The 15,008-nt window shown below is 35.5% G+C and overlaps 1 protein-coding gene across 4 annotated transcripts in view; it reads left to right on the top strand.

Moving 5' to 3' along the window:
- The window catches only part of LOC144443247 (anoctamin-8-like), a 29,430-nt gene extending 18,620 nt beyond the window's left edge, over positions 1–10,810 (top strand). For all 4 annotated transcript variants that reach the window (XM_078132671.1, XM_078132668.1, XM_078132670.1 and 1 more), the window contains 6 exons: positions 329–497; positions 1,021–1,121; positions 3,225–3,416; positions 4,625–4,756; positions 7,536–7,646; positions 8,273–10,810. In XM_078132671.1, coding sequence (XP_077988797.1) covers positions 329–497; positions 1,021–1,121; positions 3,225–3,416; positions 4,625–4,756; positions 7,536–7,646; positions 8,273–8,404 — 837 coding nt within the window. In that variant the 3' untranslated portion in view covers positions 8,405–10,810. The remainder of the gene's footprint in view (positions 1–328; positions 498–1,020; positions 1,122–3,224; positions 3,417–4,624; positions 4,757–7,535; positions 7,647–8,272) is intronic.
- The last annotated feature ends 4,198 nt before the right edge of the window (positions 10,811–15,008 follow it).

The raw sequence follows: 15,008 nt of genomic DNA, 5'->3' as shown, positions 1-15,008 counted from the left end.
CGTCATCAGGGCAACTATCAAAATGTATGTTTGACTCCATTTTATGGGGTCTTTATGCTATTTTTTGTTGAGTCTTGTTTGTGTTGAAAATGTGCTACACTTCTACTGGAAATTTTGCAATCCTCCTAATTAGCTGAATTACCTGACTTCTACTTTTAATACCATTTAATCTCAAGTCAACAAATTGTAAATTTCTGGTATGTTTTATCACTCGGATACTAGTATCATGCATGTGTCAGCAATTACAGCAACGTACGAAAGTCAAAACTACAAAAGTAAATTGTCGTGTTCTTGGGATTTTAATAACAGATTTTATTTTCAATTTTAGCAATTAGCCGCTCTACTGATAACACGTCAAGTGGTTGGAAATTTCAAAGAATCTTTACTGCCTTATTTGTTGGAAAGGTACAAAACTATCAAGATGACGTACAAACTAGCTGCTGAAGAAATCCCTGATGACGACAATGGAGATAAAGATGCTGCTGCAAAGGATGATGGTAAGTTTGAAGTTGTATGAATGAGGTAGCTTAATGCTGCAAAGGATGGTGGTAAGTTTGAAGCTGTCTGAATGAGGTAGTTTAATGCTGCAAAGGATGATGGTAAGTTTGAAGTGATATGAATGGGGTAGCTGAAGGTGTGAAGGATGATGGTATGTAGGGGTGGACATTATTTGTAGTAGATTAATGCTGCCCAGTCTTAATTTCAAATGAAGTTAAAACTTGAACAGAAATGCAATCACAACCAGAATATCAAATTCTTCTGTTCCAAGTACATGTACTTGTGTCAAATATAGAATTATCATTATGTTAATTAGACTGTGTTGCTCCACCCTCAGTGGTCTTGATCTTTCCAACCGACTGAAGGCGCCCTGACACAGTGTACCTACAGATAATATGTAAATGTGATATTTTGAGGCAGCCCACATACCAAGTCAAAGACTTACCATGACATACATGAAGCAGTTTACACTATATGAAACTTGTAACTTTATAGGTGAATTATTTGTATAATTTTAAACAGGAAAATCATCAACGCTACAAGAAGCTAAAGACAAGAAGGATGGGACTGGTTCTCAGCAATTAACACAGGCTGAAGTTGAAGGTGCAATGAAGAAGTATGAAGTAAGTAATACAACTCTCTTTCTTCTCATGTGTAAGAGGACATGCTTGTAACATTTTGTAAAGGGGAACACCACTCCAGGAAATAAAGTCATTTTCTTTAAAACTTTATTTTCTCTTGAGTCATTTAGCTACTTTTTATCACTTACATTACATGCGATTACCAAGAAAAAAACAAGTTAAAACTTGTGTCTCATTCATCGTTCATTGTATTTCCTTTCCATGGACACACATTGTCTCACGGGAGTCACAGACATGCATATATATACAATACCACACATAAACATTCATGATTGTCTTATTTGAAGGTACATATGGTAGATGTAAGCACTTAGGATTTATGAATATTCATGTTCTGCTATCGTACATGCATGTCTATTGACACATCGAATAATGAATGAAGAACAAGTTTCCATTTGGTAAACATCAGCAATAGCGCATAACACAATATTTCCCATAGTTGTAGTTATACTATACACTATTTGAACATAAATATCAGATGTGATACGAATGTTAATAAATAAATAAATTTATGGTATGATTTTATCAAAATGTCATTCCTACAATTGTCATAGATGTCAAAAATATGACAAACGTTTGAGTTTCGGAAATTATCAGTTGCCATGGTGATGTATGTATTACCATTGGTAATTATACAATATGCTAATGTCAACTGCCTTTGACAAATTCTTTTGTCTCTTTGACATGGAAAATCTGGATGATAAGTTGTTGAGTCACGTAACTCTTGCATTGGTCTTTGCTCTGTGTTCTTAGACTAGGAGACTGATTTTACAGACTTATCTAGTAACCTTTCTAGCTGTTACAAATTGTAACATCTTTTATCAGTGAATTGAGTGTGGTATTACCGGTATGTAAGGTTAATATATTTCAGTGATCACTGTACACCATATGGCACACATCATAGATGAATTGTGCATGGTTTATTCATAAACAGACTCAAATCAGGTTGCTACCCTCACATTGCTGATTGCATCACCATAGCAACTGATACTGATTGACTGAGATCCTTATACGAAATTTGAACACTTGTACTGGTTTCATCTTCTACTTCTAAGTTCTTGAATTTTAAAACACTCGTTGAAAGACATTGAAAAATACAATTTTCCCCTACACAAGGGAATTTCTGGAAAAAGGAATTTTATTCTCTAATTGTGTCGCCATAGATAAAATGTTGAAGATTTCCATCATGGGGAAAAAGGACATTCAGCCATGGCAATGTCTGTATTGCATTAACTGACTAGACTACAGTAGTTCCTGACAAATGAGATGAAAACTCATGACTATTTGTGCCTTGTTCACCCAGACATACAGACAAAGGGTCTTTGCTCAAATGCATATTACTACAAGACAGATTGAAATGAATTATCTCTTCCATATAATCATATTTAATTGGTACCTGATAGGATCGACAAGATTACTTTTTTGTCATATGCAATTTGTATGCTAGGATTGTTAGAAAGTATAGGTTGCACCTATCTAATTAAAATACAATGTAGTGTACTCGGTGCTATTTCTTTTTGGCTGTTACATTTACTGTCATTTGGGTTTTTGTGAGTGCCCGTTACCTACATTTGGCACAACAATATAGGTTTTCTTGAACCCAATTTTGTACTTACGAGTAGCCAACCAGAATCCGTCTTACAATATAACACTCAACATTCGAAATTGAAAGAAAGAGATCAAACCATTAAAAAATAATGATAACATTGCTGTCTGTGCTCTATACTCGAGCTCTTTTTCGAACAGAACGCTCTGAAGTACTGTACCCATATGTTTTGGCACATTACGTGTTTTCATTCATTGAGTAAATTCACTCAGTGTTCTCATGTGACTCAGCAAAACCTATGGTATTGTTTCAGATGTAGGTAACAGCCATTCACGAAAGAACAAACGACATTAAACGTAAGAGCTAAAAAGAAATCGTGCCAAGTACACTACATGAGATTTTAATCAGATTGAGGTTGCACCAATATAGGTGTGCTAGGGGGTACTGATAATAATTGTAACACTTGTTTGAGCACTTGTTGCAAGAGAGTGCTATCAAAGAACAATTATGCAGTGTTCAATTTATCTTTGTCATTGTAGGGTACCTTTGAAGACTATCTGGAGATGTTGATACAGTTTGGTTATGTTGTTCTCTTCTCATCTGCATTTCCTATGGCTGGCATATGTGCCTTGGCTAACAACGTTGTGGAGATCCGTAGTGATGCATTCAAGCTATGCTGGGGAATGCAGCGTCCATTTGGTCAGAGAGTTGAAGACATTGGGAGATGGCAGGTAAGACTTAGTATACAAATAAAGTTACTAGATTCTCATTAAGTTACATATATTGATAGAGTCTATGTAAAACAGATTTATTGCAGGTCATAATCATTCTTTTAATAAAAATAGTTTTCTATTTTGATGATTTTACCAGAAAAATAGTTTAATATTTTGATTATTTTACCAGATAGACATCCTAATTACACATGTTACAGTAATTTTTAAGTTATATTCCTCCTCATATAGATGTCCAGGAGGTATGTAATAAAACATGATAGCCTCCAATATGGGTGTCCTTGCCTTAGAATAAGGAGGTTATCTGCTCCCCTTATGTTAGGTGGAATAACAATCTGATTAAAATCTGATGTGGTGAAAGCAGCTAAATGCTTTATTTACCTCTATTTCCATCGTTTTGTGTCGTTTGTTTTTGTTGCGAGTGATTGCCACCTTCATGATCACTCGGAACAAAAACAAACGACACAAAACGATGGAAATAGAAAAGCATTCACCACATCAGATTTTAATCAGATTGGTGGAATAACCATATGAACCTCAACTGCAAACACCTATATTAGTAAAGTAATAAGATTGTTTTCCCCTGACCAATCAAAAAATTAATAATTTTGTCATGGCATTTTGTATATTCCAAACAAAATGTGCCAAAGTCAACAAAAAAGGAAGTCATATTGAATATATTTTACTTCAAAATGGCTGCCAGTTAAACCTGCACTAGCTGCAACTGGGATAATTTTTCATGTAGTAACCAAATATATATTCACTAAAAATTGGTCACTTACTTATAAAAAGACATTGTGTCTGTTAATTAGTGGTCAATATTATCTGTAGGTAGTGTAGTGACAAGTTTCAATCTTGAGTGAAAGCTTGGTTTTGAATTTATCACAATGTCAAAACTGTACTAGTTGTAACTGTAGTTACTGCATCTGTTTTCGATCGGACAACCGCAATATATTCACTGAAAAGTGTTAAAATACCAATAATTAGACATTGTACATGTTGATCAGTGGTTGATCTTATCCATTAGTATTGCAATAACAGGTTTAAAACAAGATCGCCGTTGAGGGCACGGATTTTTGAGTGCGGACCCAAAATTCAATTTAATTTGATTCATCATGTCTACAGCTACAAAAAATATGTTCACTCAATTTGAGAATATTTTGCAATGTCAAGTCTATTGGAATCTTGTTATTACTTTCTCCCTGTAGGATTGTATGGAATTAATGGGTGTGATTGCTGTCGTTGTGAACTGTTCCCTATTGGGTGTCTTTGGCCATGTTCAGCGATGGTTTCCAGATATCACTGTTGCTGGCGTTGTGTTGTTTGTTGTTGGTGTGGAGGTAAGCAAATACATGAATTTACAGATAAAGGGGAAAAAAATGCAAAATTTCCTAGTCGGGCAAAGTGTGAAAGTTTCATTAGGAATGTCATAGGTCTTCAAATCATTCAACAATTTGAATGGCATAGTTTGAACAGAGAGGGCGCTCACCTTATTAATGAAGCATTGCTCTTTGTAAAAACTTAATATGCACGGAACGAGACAGTAACTTAGCATCCCTAAGTCATAGTCTATTCTTACCAGAAACATGAAGTTATTATATGCTTTCAGAAATAAAATGAAACTCTCTTCTTTTTAGTCAGAAAATTGGGCAAAATTCATAATCTTTTTAGCTCCGCTGTCAGCGAAAGCTGAAAGCGTAGCTTTAGGTATAGGTGGGTATTGAGGTATAGAGAGTAGAGTGAATCATAGGTGTCCGTCAAACTTTTATATTTTTACTATCTACTCCGGAAGTGACAGTCGGAATTCTTCGATATTTGGTGTGCATGTTCCCTGGGGGGAGGCTATTCAGATTTGTTCATGCCAAGTTGATCTGTGCCATTTTCAATTTTTTATGATTTTTTTTCATAAAATGTCATTTTCATCAACTCCTTGAAAACCTCTTATTAGATTGCTTTGATATCTGGCGTGTTGATGCACAGGGGGTAGCTTACTCAGATTTGTTAATTTCAAGTCAGCACATCCTCATTTTTATTTTTTATGATTTTTTTTTTGTAATTTGAAAAAAAAATGAATATGTTAATGAGCATAATGACCGACGCCATATTGGAAATCAGTCGACGAGACTTTAAGTAAACTGCCACTTTTCAAAAGACACTATTGACGTCAAACAAGCAATGTAATATGTGCTATAGTCATAATTCTACGCATTGGGTGCCCAAATGACAAGCGTTTGTTCGAAACAGGGTTGTAATCTTCAAATCCAATTCTGCACCCTTCTACATAATCAGCCAGTCTGCAACATCCTCATTTGCATACTCTATCCTGATTCGACCAGAAGCTGAAGGTGACCTCATTTGACCGAGCGATTTTCCACAGCAAGTATCTTGAGTATCAACACAGGACGTTCTTGGTACTCACTAAAATCACACTTCAGACCCACTATAAAAGTGTGATGTTTTCAGATAACATGTAACTTGTGGTTAATTCTATATTGTCGTGCAATTTGGAATGACAGTGAACCAGAATTCAGACAACTTGCGTAAGGAAGGGCATGCCAGGCATGCGGTTGAAGTTATTTATGGCCGACAGTTCACATGTAAAGTTAAACGACATGAACGTGTCTTGCCTTTCCAAAATGCAAATATTTGGCAAGTAAAAATAATTAAAATAATTACAACTTTAATTTGGCTTCAGACTTTGCATTATGTTTTGCGTATCTTTCCCCGTTTTACATGTAAATCCGAAAAGGTTCTCTCTCATCATGTCGTCAGTGTCAGTGATCATACCGCGCGGGGCTGCTTTGAGTACGAGCGAAGTGAGGCATGTTGAGGTATTTTGTTGAGAATTATAAATATTGCGAAATGTCAAGTACAAGGTTTAAATACAATGGAATGATGAAAAAAATGGCAGAGTCTGCTGACAGGTGCCGGTCACAAGAAACACTGTGAATTAAAATATCAGACGATGTATGTATTAATCGCCGACAATCCACCCGTATGCACGAGGGACTAACCCGGAAGCAAGTCGTTGTCAGCCATACGTTACAGTGGTAACATCGTCCGAGAAATCGCTGCGTTCAGAGTGTCATTATTCACAGAATTGTTGTTTTCGAGTGAAAACCCGTCTTGAATTGTATAACTCTAACAAATGAAGACATGTCAAGTTATATTTTGAAAGTTGTATCGCTAGTTTGAGACGATTTTCTCACGTACTATAGTACTATCGAGGCTTACTTGGAAGTAGTAGGACCTTACTCCAGTTCATCGGGAAGTTTAGCCAGTCTGATAATTCTTTCTGGTTTAGTTTACAACACTTTTGATCACGCAGATTTTGTTGTTGTGATGAAAAGAAATTTAAAAAAAGATCATTTCAACCATTTCGTTGTGTTTTCTTTGTGAAAGGTAACCGAACATGAACGAGTGTTACCACTGTAACGTATGGCTGAGAATGACTCTCTTCCGGGTACTTGAGATTGTCGCCGTACGGAAACTAAGATGGCGATTAATACATTTCTTCCCTATATATATCTACCACAACTAGTACAAGTTGAATGTTGTTGACTTTGTAAATTTGTTAGAAAATTGAAATTCAAATTGCCTCAAAATTATTTTAGATCCCTAGTTTATTTCATTCATCATTAAAATTTTCCAGGGTTACAGCTGTAAGACACTGGAATTATTTATAGCCAACCTCAAAATCCTCTTTTTTTCTTTTTCTTGTGTGCATTTCCCAGTCATTTTTTTCTGAGATTTCGTGCAATTTTTCATAACAGTAGATTTTTGTCATAAAATGGTGACTATGGTATAAAAGTACAATACATTACCAACTTTTGTGTAAAATGTGTTTTATAGTGAGACATCATATGAAACCACTAACCACTTTATTGCATCGCTAAAACAAAACTGCATAGTGAAGAGCTGAAGACCTGAACCACTTCTACATGTCACCAAAATAAAAAATTAAATTAAAAAAAAAACAGCGGAGCTATTCTGACCGATAGGTCGCTTGTTTAATTTCATATTTATTAAACTTTCAGTTCACATATATTTGAAATTACTTTGAAATAACATCTAGTGTTTTGATTGTTGATTGATTTCTGTATATCTCTTTTTTTTCAGCATGGTATTTTGGCATTGAAATTTGCCATTGCCTATGCAATCCCAGACGTACCACACTGGGTATCAGTTGAAATGGCTAAGTTAGAGTTTACACGAAGAGCTACTCTCAGAGTAAGTCTATGCATACACTACTGATAAGGTGTAAACCTTTCTTTGTAACTGCACAATAGGCTTTGACACCAAAAATTGCTGTGTCCACCATGGGAGGAAACAGAAGTTTTTGCTACTATCTATGAAGTGTGGACACTGTCAAGTACCAATCCTAAAAATATTCAATGAAAGGAATTGATGGCGGGGGTTCATAAAAAAAATTGTGGTGTGAATATGGGGGGGGGGGGGGGGGGGGGCTTGAAACGGTACATATAAAATCTGTGTAACTGGGGGGGGGGGGGTGTCGAGCTAGGAAAGTTTTGGGGTTCATTTCAGGGAGGGCGGGAGCCATGAAATTATTTGAGATCATGAGGGGGAGGGCCTGTGGAAAATTCTTTGACAAAAATAATTTTTCTCCACAGCAGCCCCCCCCCCCCCCCCCATCATATCAGTCAACCAAGTTGAGTTTCTGAATTCCACAGAAGAAAACATTGCAAGCAGATTTTGCCAATCTGAGCAGGGAGGTATTATCTGTCTAAAATTACCCAATACTTCATTTTTGGTTTAGTGAGTTAATTTGGAAAGAAAAGAAACATTCAAACGAATAAAAAAAGGTTAAACTCTAATATGATTAATTTTGATTGCAGAAATTGGAAAAAGGCTCGGCTAAGAGTAGCAAAGGAGATCAAGGCAAGAAAGATGACATCTCACCAACTTCCAAAACATGGGACACCAAGGACATATTGATGAAGTCGGCTGAAGCCAAGAAGACAGAGTAGATAGCATTACTGATCAGTTTATTTGGACGTAAAATACTGGAATATTTCAAATTATTACTTTTCAATCATATTTGGTAATCAGTTATATGTATAGAATATACTCAAACTATCAACGTTACTAATTTTTACTCATGGGTTTAAAATGTGCAATATGATGTTAATTAAATAAATATTCAAGATTTTAATTAGACTATTAGCTATCATTTAATGATAATTGAATTGTAAATTAAAAAGCGGAGAAGATGAGTTGTTTTTAGTGATTATGTTGGATGGTTGAAGGGATATTGATCATAGTTTGCAAAAAAGACTTTAACTGACAATTTGTACTTCTATTGGTGCTGCAACTTATTCTAGTTCATGTTTCATCAGAGACTTCTTTCTACTATGTAGTGTAAAAAATGTAGGGGTACAAATTCTAGTTTTTTCAATCAAAACTTTACAATTACCAATGACGATGGCTCTTACATGTATATGTATGATTAGCCAATGATAGCGGCTCTAACATGTGTATGTAAGTTTAGCCAGTGATAGTGGCTATTACATGTATATGTCAGATTAGCCAATGATAGTGGCTGTTACATGTATATGTAAGATTAGCCAATGATAATGGCTCTTACATGTGTATGTAAGATTAGCCAATGATAGTGGCTATTACATGTATATGTAAGATTAGCCAATGATAGTGGCTATTACATTGATATGTAAGCTTGCAGCCAATGGTAGTTGCTCTTACAGCTTTCTTTATGGATAAGATGATCCAATGACAGTTCCTCTTACAAGCAATATTTATGGGTAAAATTAGCCAATTATAGTGGCTCTTGTAGGAATATTTTAGGGTAAGCTTTAACAATGAGCCAATGATCATAACTCTTACAGTAATATTCAGTGGTAAAATTAACCAATGATAACATCTCTTACAGCAATATTAATTGGTAAAATAAGCCAATGATAATGGTTCTTACTGCTACATTATGGGTAATATCTCAAACCACTATAAGGATGGTCATATTATGTTATGGGTAATATTAGCCAATTATTATGGCTTTTTCAGCAATATTTCTTGGAATTATTTACAACATAATATTTGGGGCAATATCTTCCTGCAAGGTGATTTTGTACTTTTACAAGCTTTTTTCAGATTATAACTTTTTTGAAATTTCAACTGGTTTGAAGATTTCAGAAATGTACAATTTGAGTATTGAAATTGACACAAGTCATAGTTAAGTCATGAAATCTCTGACAAGTATTGACCATCGTACATGTAGTTTGCCAGAGAGACAAATTACGGTTTGATGTATTTAGAGTATAGTTGCTCATATTTATGTCTTTTATACAAATATTTATCTGTATTTATTGTTGCCAATATCGCTACCTGCAAATGGCATTATTAGGTTATGAAAATCACAATTCTTTCAAATGTGAAATGGAGTAATAATTGGTAATTTTAAATGTTAATATTTCACTTGTCATGTGGCTGCTTTTTTTTTACATTTCTTGGTGTACATTTCAGGGATAATTTATTAACATTGGCAACTTTTCCATATCTATTACATATTGTATCATAATCAAGTTGACCATCTTTTAATGTTGTTATGATGGCGAAGGGGAATATATAAGAATTTTGATGTAATTTTTTTGGTGACATGATGTTTAAATTTCAGTCATTTTCTGGTAACTATGGTGATTACTCTTTCAAGAAGCTATGTTCTTTTTAAACTTCTTGTAGGCTGAATGTGTAAGAATTCACTAAATATTCTTTGATAATTGTAAACATAGTTTTCTGTTATCTACATCAAATCAGAATAATTCAATAATAAATCATGATTTCAAGAAAACTCGAGAGAAATTATGAAATTATCAGTTTTAAACAAACACTGTGTTTTAGATTGTATTGTTCTTCTTTTTACAAATTGTGTCAAATTTGTGATTCAGTTGACTAAGTCAAATCCAATTCAGTGACATCATAGAGTATAAAAATAAGTTTATTGTGATCATGTGTGCTGCAGTGCCATTGGTGTTTTTTTTTAATATGGAGTTTTAACGTGTACAAAGAACTCTGTGTAAAACTGTTCGTTGTAAAGAAAATTATCATGGCGTATATGGAGGTACCTATGAAGATCTCACTTTTCTGGTTTTATTCTTCAGAACTCACTGATTTGAACCACACACTGACAAAATGGCTACATTCCTGTTGAAATAAAAAGATTCAGTGCCTATTCTGTTAAAAAATACTTGTATGCTAACATTCTGGCAAACACACTGACTACATAGTTCATAGATAAACAGACCACTGCATTTATCAAATTGACGCTATTGTTTGCTGGGTTTCATCGTTACTATTCAAGTTATCATTCCATTGTTTTATATCAGCATATTATGGGGAATAAAGGAATAGATTCATTTCCAGTTGTACATTTGTATGTCTTTGGTTTATCTGTGGTGTCAGTGTGTGTTTGTCTGTGCCATTGGTTTATCTGTGGTGTCAGTGTGTGTTTGTCTGTGTCATGGTTTATCTGGGGTGTCAGTCTGTGCCATTGGTTTATCTGTTAGTGTGTTTAATTGTGTGTCATTGGTTTATCTGTGGTGTCAGTGTGTGTTTGTCTGTGCCATTGGTTTATCTGTGGTGTCAGTGTGTGTTTGTCTGTGTCATTAGTTTATCTGTGGTGCCAGTGTGTGTTTGTCTGTACCATTGGTTTATCTGTGGTGTCAGTGTGTGTTTGTCTGTGTCACTGGTTTATCTGTGGTGCCAATGTGTGTTTGTCTGTGTCATTGGTTTATCTGTGGTGTCAGTGTGTGTTTGTCTGTGCCATTGGTTTATCTATGGTGTCAGTGTGTGTTTGTCTGTGTCATTGGTTTATCTGTGGTGCCAATGTGTGTTTGTCTGTGCCATTGGTTTATCTATGGTGTCAGTGTGTGTTTGTCTGTGCCATTGGTTTATCCGTGGTGTCAGTGTGTGTTTGTCTGTGCCATTGGTTTATCCGTGGTGTCAGTGTGTGTTTGTCTGTGTCATTGGTTTATCTGTGGTGTCAGTATGTGTTTGTATGTATGTGTCATTGGTTTATCTGTGGTCAGTGTGTGTTTGTCTGTACCATTGGTTTATCTGTGGTGTCAGTGTGTGTTTGTCTGTTCCATTGGTTTATCTGTGGTGTCAGTGTATGGTTGTCTGTACCATTGGTTTATCTGTGGTGTCAGTGTATGGTTGTCTGTACCATTGGTTTATCTGTGGTGTCAGTGTGTGTTTGTCTGTGTCATTGGTTTATCTGTGGTGTCAGTGTGTGTTTGTCTGTGACATTGGTTTATCTGTGGTGTCAGTGTCAGTGTGTGTTTGTCTGTGTCATTGGTTTATCTGTGGTCAGTGTGTGTCTATACCATTGGTTTATCTGTGGTGTCAGTGTATGGTTGTCTGTGTCATTGGTTTATCTGTGGTGTCAGTGTGTGCCTGTACCATTTGTTTATCTGTGGTCAGTGTGTGTCTATACCATTTGTTTATCTGTGGTGTTCATGTAGGGTCTATGGTTTATCTGTGGTGTCAGTGTGTGTTTGTCATTGCTTTATCTACAGTGTTAGTGTGTGTCATTGGTTTATCAGTGATGTCAGCATGTGTTTGACCATAGACCCTACTACATGAGTGCCATTGGTTTATCTGTAGTATCAGTGTGTGTATATTTGTGTCATTGGTTTATCTATGGTGTAAGTGGTTTATCTGGTGTCTGTGCTTGTATTTTTGTCATCGCCTTATCTATGGTGTCTGTGTCATTAGTTTATCTATGGTGTCAGGGAGTGTATGTTTGACTGTGCCATTGGTTTATCTATGTGTCAGTGTGTGTAACCACAGTCCCCTGATCACATAAAGGGACTGTGGTGTAACAGTCTAGTTCTGCATGGTACTATTTGCATTCAAACTTTGTACAAAGATAAATCATGGTGTGTATGTGGGTGTAGGTGTTGACAGGATCTGAGTGTGTCTGTCTGAAAATATGCAAACATAGGTTTAAGAAATGAGTTCCACTTGGCTATATAAACCATTCAAACTTTGCAGAAAGGTGAGTCATGTTTACATGCAAGTGATGTTTTCCATTATTTTATTGTACAACTTTACAGTGCGTCTGAGAAATCAATATTTGCAACAAGTCCATTTTCAAGTGTCTAGCACATGTACATAAATATAATTCTCAATTGCCTGTTTAGGACATGCCAAGCCAAAAGTTCAAGAGGTAAAACATCTGCGATGGAACAATGTGAAGTATAGCAAATGTAATGGACAAAGATCAGGAAAAGCAGACCTCAATTTGTATGACTTGTATTCTCTAGAAAATCACAGCAACACCTAAACTCACAGGAACATCATGCTTGTGTATCTTCAATCAGGGACTTCATAAAATACATATGTTCTCTATCAGTGTTTTCATTTTTCAGTCTAGACACATTGCTATTACTACATAGCCAAGTCCAAGTAGCTTCACTTGAACTAAAAGGACCTTTGCTGATCTTAACTTTGTCCCCCTACCTCTCAACTTGGGCTTTTAGCAAACTGACTTCAGTATTTTTAAGTTAATGAAGAATCAGCTAGAAAACAGTCACAAATTTTTATTGTATTTAGATCTATTGTTTTGACTGTCAGATGAAAGTCAGTAGCTTCCCCATGTGATGTGAACCATAATGAATCAGCACTGATAGACTGGATCAGCCAATCATGAAGGGAAACTTTTACTGATTGATGCAGTCATAATCACAAGTAGTATCTAAGTAGATTGGGTGGTTGCTAAGTGAAATAATAATCTACATTAACATTTGAAGTACAATGTGCCTTTGGGATGAATTTCACTGAAAATCACATTTCTTAAAATCCCTCCAAACTTTGCCATGTGGAAGCTTACTTTATATGGTCCTTTTGAAAGATTAAAATAAATTTGGGGTCCACCATCTTGTTTTCATGGAAATCGACAATCTTTTATTTTCTAATAAAGTGGTTACACAGTATTTGGCGGCCATATTGGAATATAAAATTTTGATAACATTTTGACCTTGATTTCAAAGATTTGTATGGTGACCACTGGTTTTTTTTTCTTGATTTTAACTGAGAATGGCTTGAAAATTTCTTGAACAAAGTAACAGCAAAAGTTGAATTCTGAGGTGCACTTCACATCAAATACTGAACCATTGAATGTTTTTTGAAGTGTATGTAGGACAGTCAAGATCTGCAGCATAGCAAAGCTTACATAGAGCTACATTACATCAGACAATGAGAAAGTTACCTGCACATATGTATACATATACTCCAAAGTTTTGTTGCAATATACAGACAAAGACCCAACAAATGTGGTAGACTCAAGTTTAAGTTTAAGTTTAATATCTAGAGACAATGACTAAAATACTTGGTGCTTTTCTAATTCTTAAAATATTTCTTAAAATAAGTTGCATTTATTTTGTTATTTACAAAGAGTGATTACTTGCACGTGAACATTTACAGGTTTATCAAGTTAAAATGTTGAGTAATTCCTATCATCAACTATATATGGACGCAATCTTTTAGCACACGGTATGGTTATCTTGAAAATGATGAAGTCTGACCTTTAAACATAATCTGAACATGTACCCACGTAGTCTATCTCGCATACGACAAGCATATTGACAGGTTTGTATGCATGTACACCTTTCCTTTTCCAGTTATTGAGAGTTACACTGAATTCTTATTTCCCATAAATACAGTACAAATAGCAATAGATAATGTTAAAATAGTCTAAAAGATACAGAAAGTTCTACATAACAAATGACTAAGAAGTTAATTTTAAAAATCTTGAAATTTTCATGGAAACAGATAATAATCAAATATATCTTCAAGTTCAACGTTTTAATTTTTTCATATGACATCTTTCATGTGCTAAGAGTTGATCTCTGCGATAGAATGTGAATCCACACATACTGCAATGATGTTGTCGTTTTCCGTCATGGCACAGCGTATGCCGTTTGAGATTGTACGGATTGGTGAAATAAATACCGCACATGTTACACTTGTATGGCGTTTCTTTCTGGTGAGTGTATCTGTGTCCCTTTAGATGTGAACTCCTGGAGAATGTTCTATTACAGATATCACATCTGAACGGTTTCAGACCGGAATGTACTTTCTGATGTTGTTTTAGATTTCCAATCTTCCTAAACGACTCTCCACATTCAGGGCAAATATGTGGTCTATTACTGTTATCTTGGTGGTTTGTTTCTTCATGCCTGTCAAGTTGCTGTTTTGAGTCAAACACTTTGTTACAGTACACACACTGATACACAATACCCGGTGTGATTACCTCAATGGGCTGAGCTGTTATATACTCAGAGTCTTCACTAACTTGTGCCCTGGGGTCTGTCAAACTAGGATCACTGACTTGTGTCCTGGGGTCTGTCATATTAGGATCATTGACTTGTGTCGTGGGGTCTGTCAAACTAGGATCACTGACTTGTGTCCTTGGGTCTGGCATACCAGGGTCACCAATTTGTATTCTGGGGTCTGTCATTCTGTCCCCACTATTCACTTGTGCTAAGTGGTTAGACAGTTTATCAGCGTAGTCATCGCTATCAATAGGTATCCTTTGGTCTATACCTCTCTCTATCG

The sequence above is a fragment of the Glandiceps talaboti genome, chromosome 12 (assembly GCF_964340395.1).
Source record: "Glandiceps talaboti chromosome 12, keGlaTala1.1, whole genome shotgun sequence".
NCBI lineage: Eukaryota > Metazoa > Hemichordata > Enteropneusta > Spengelidae > Glandiceps > Glandiceps talaboti.
This window is presented reverse-complemented; position numbering and strand designations above follow the sequence as displayed.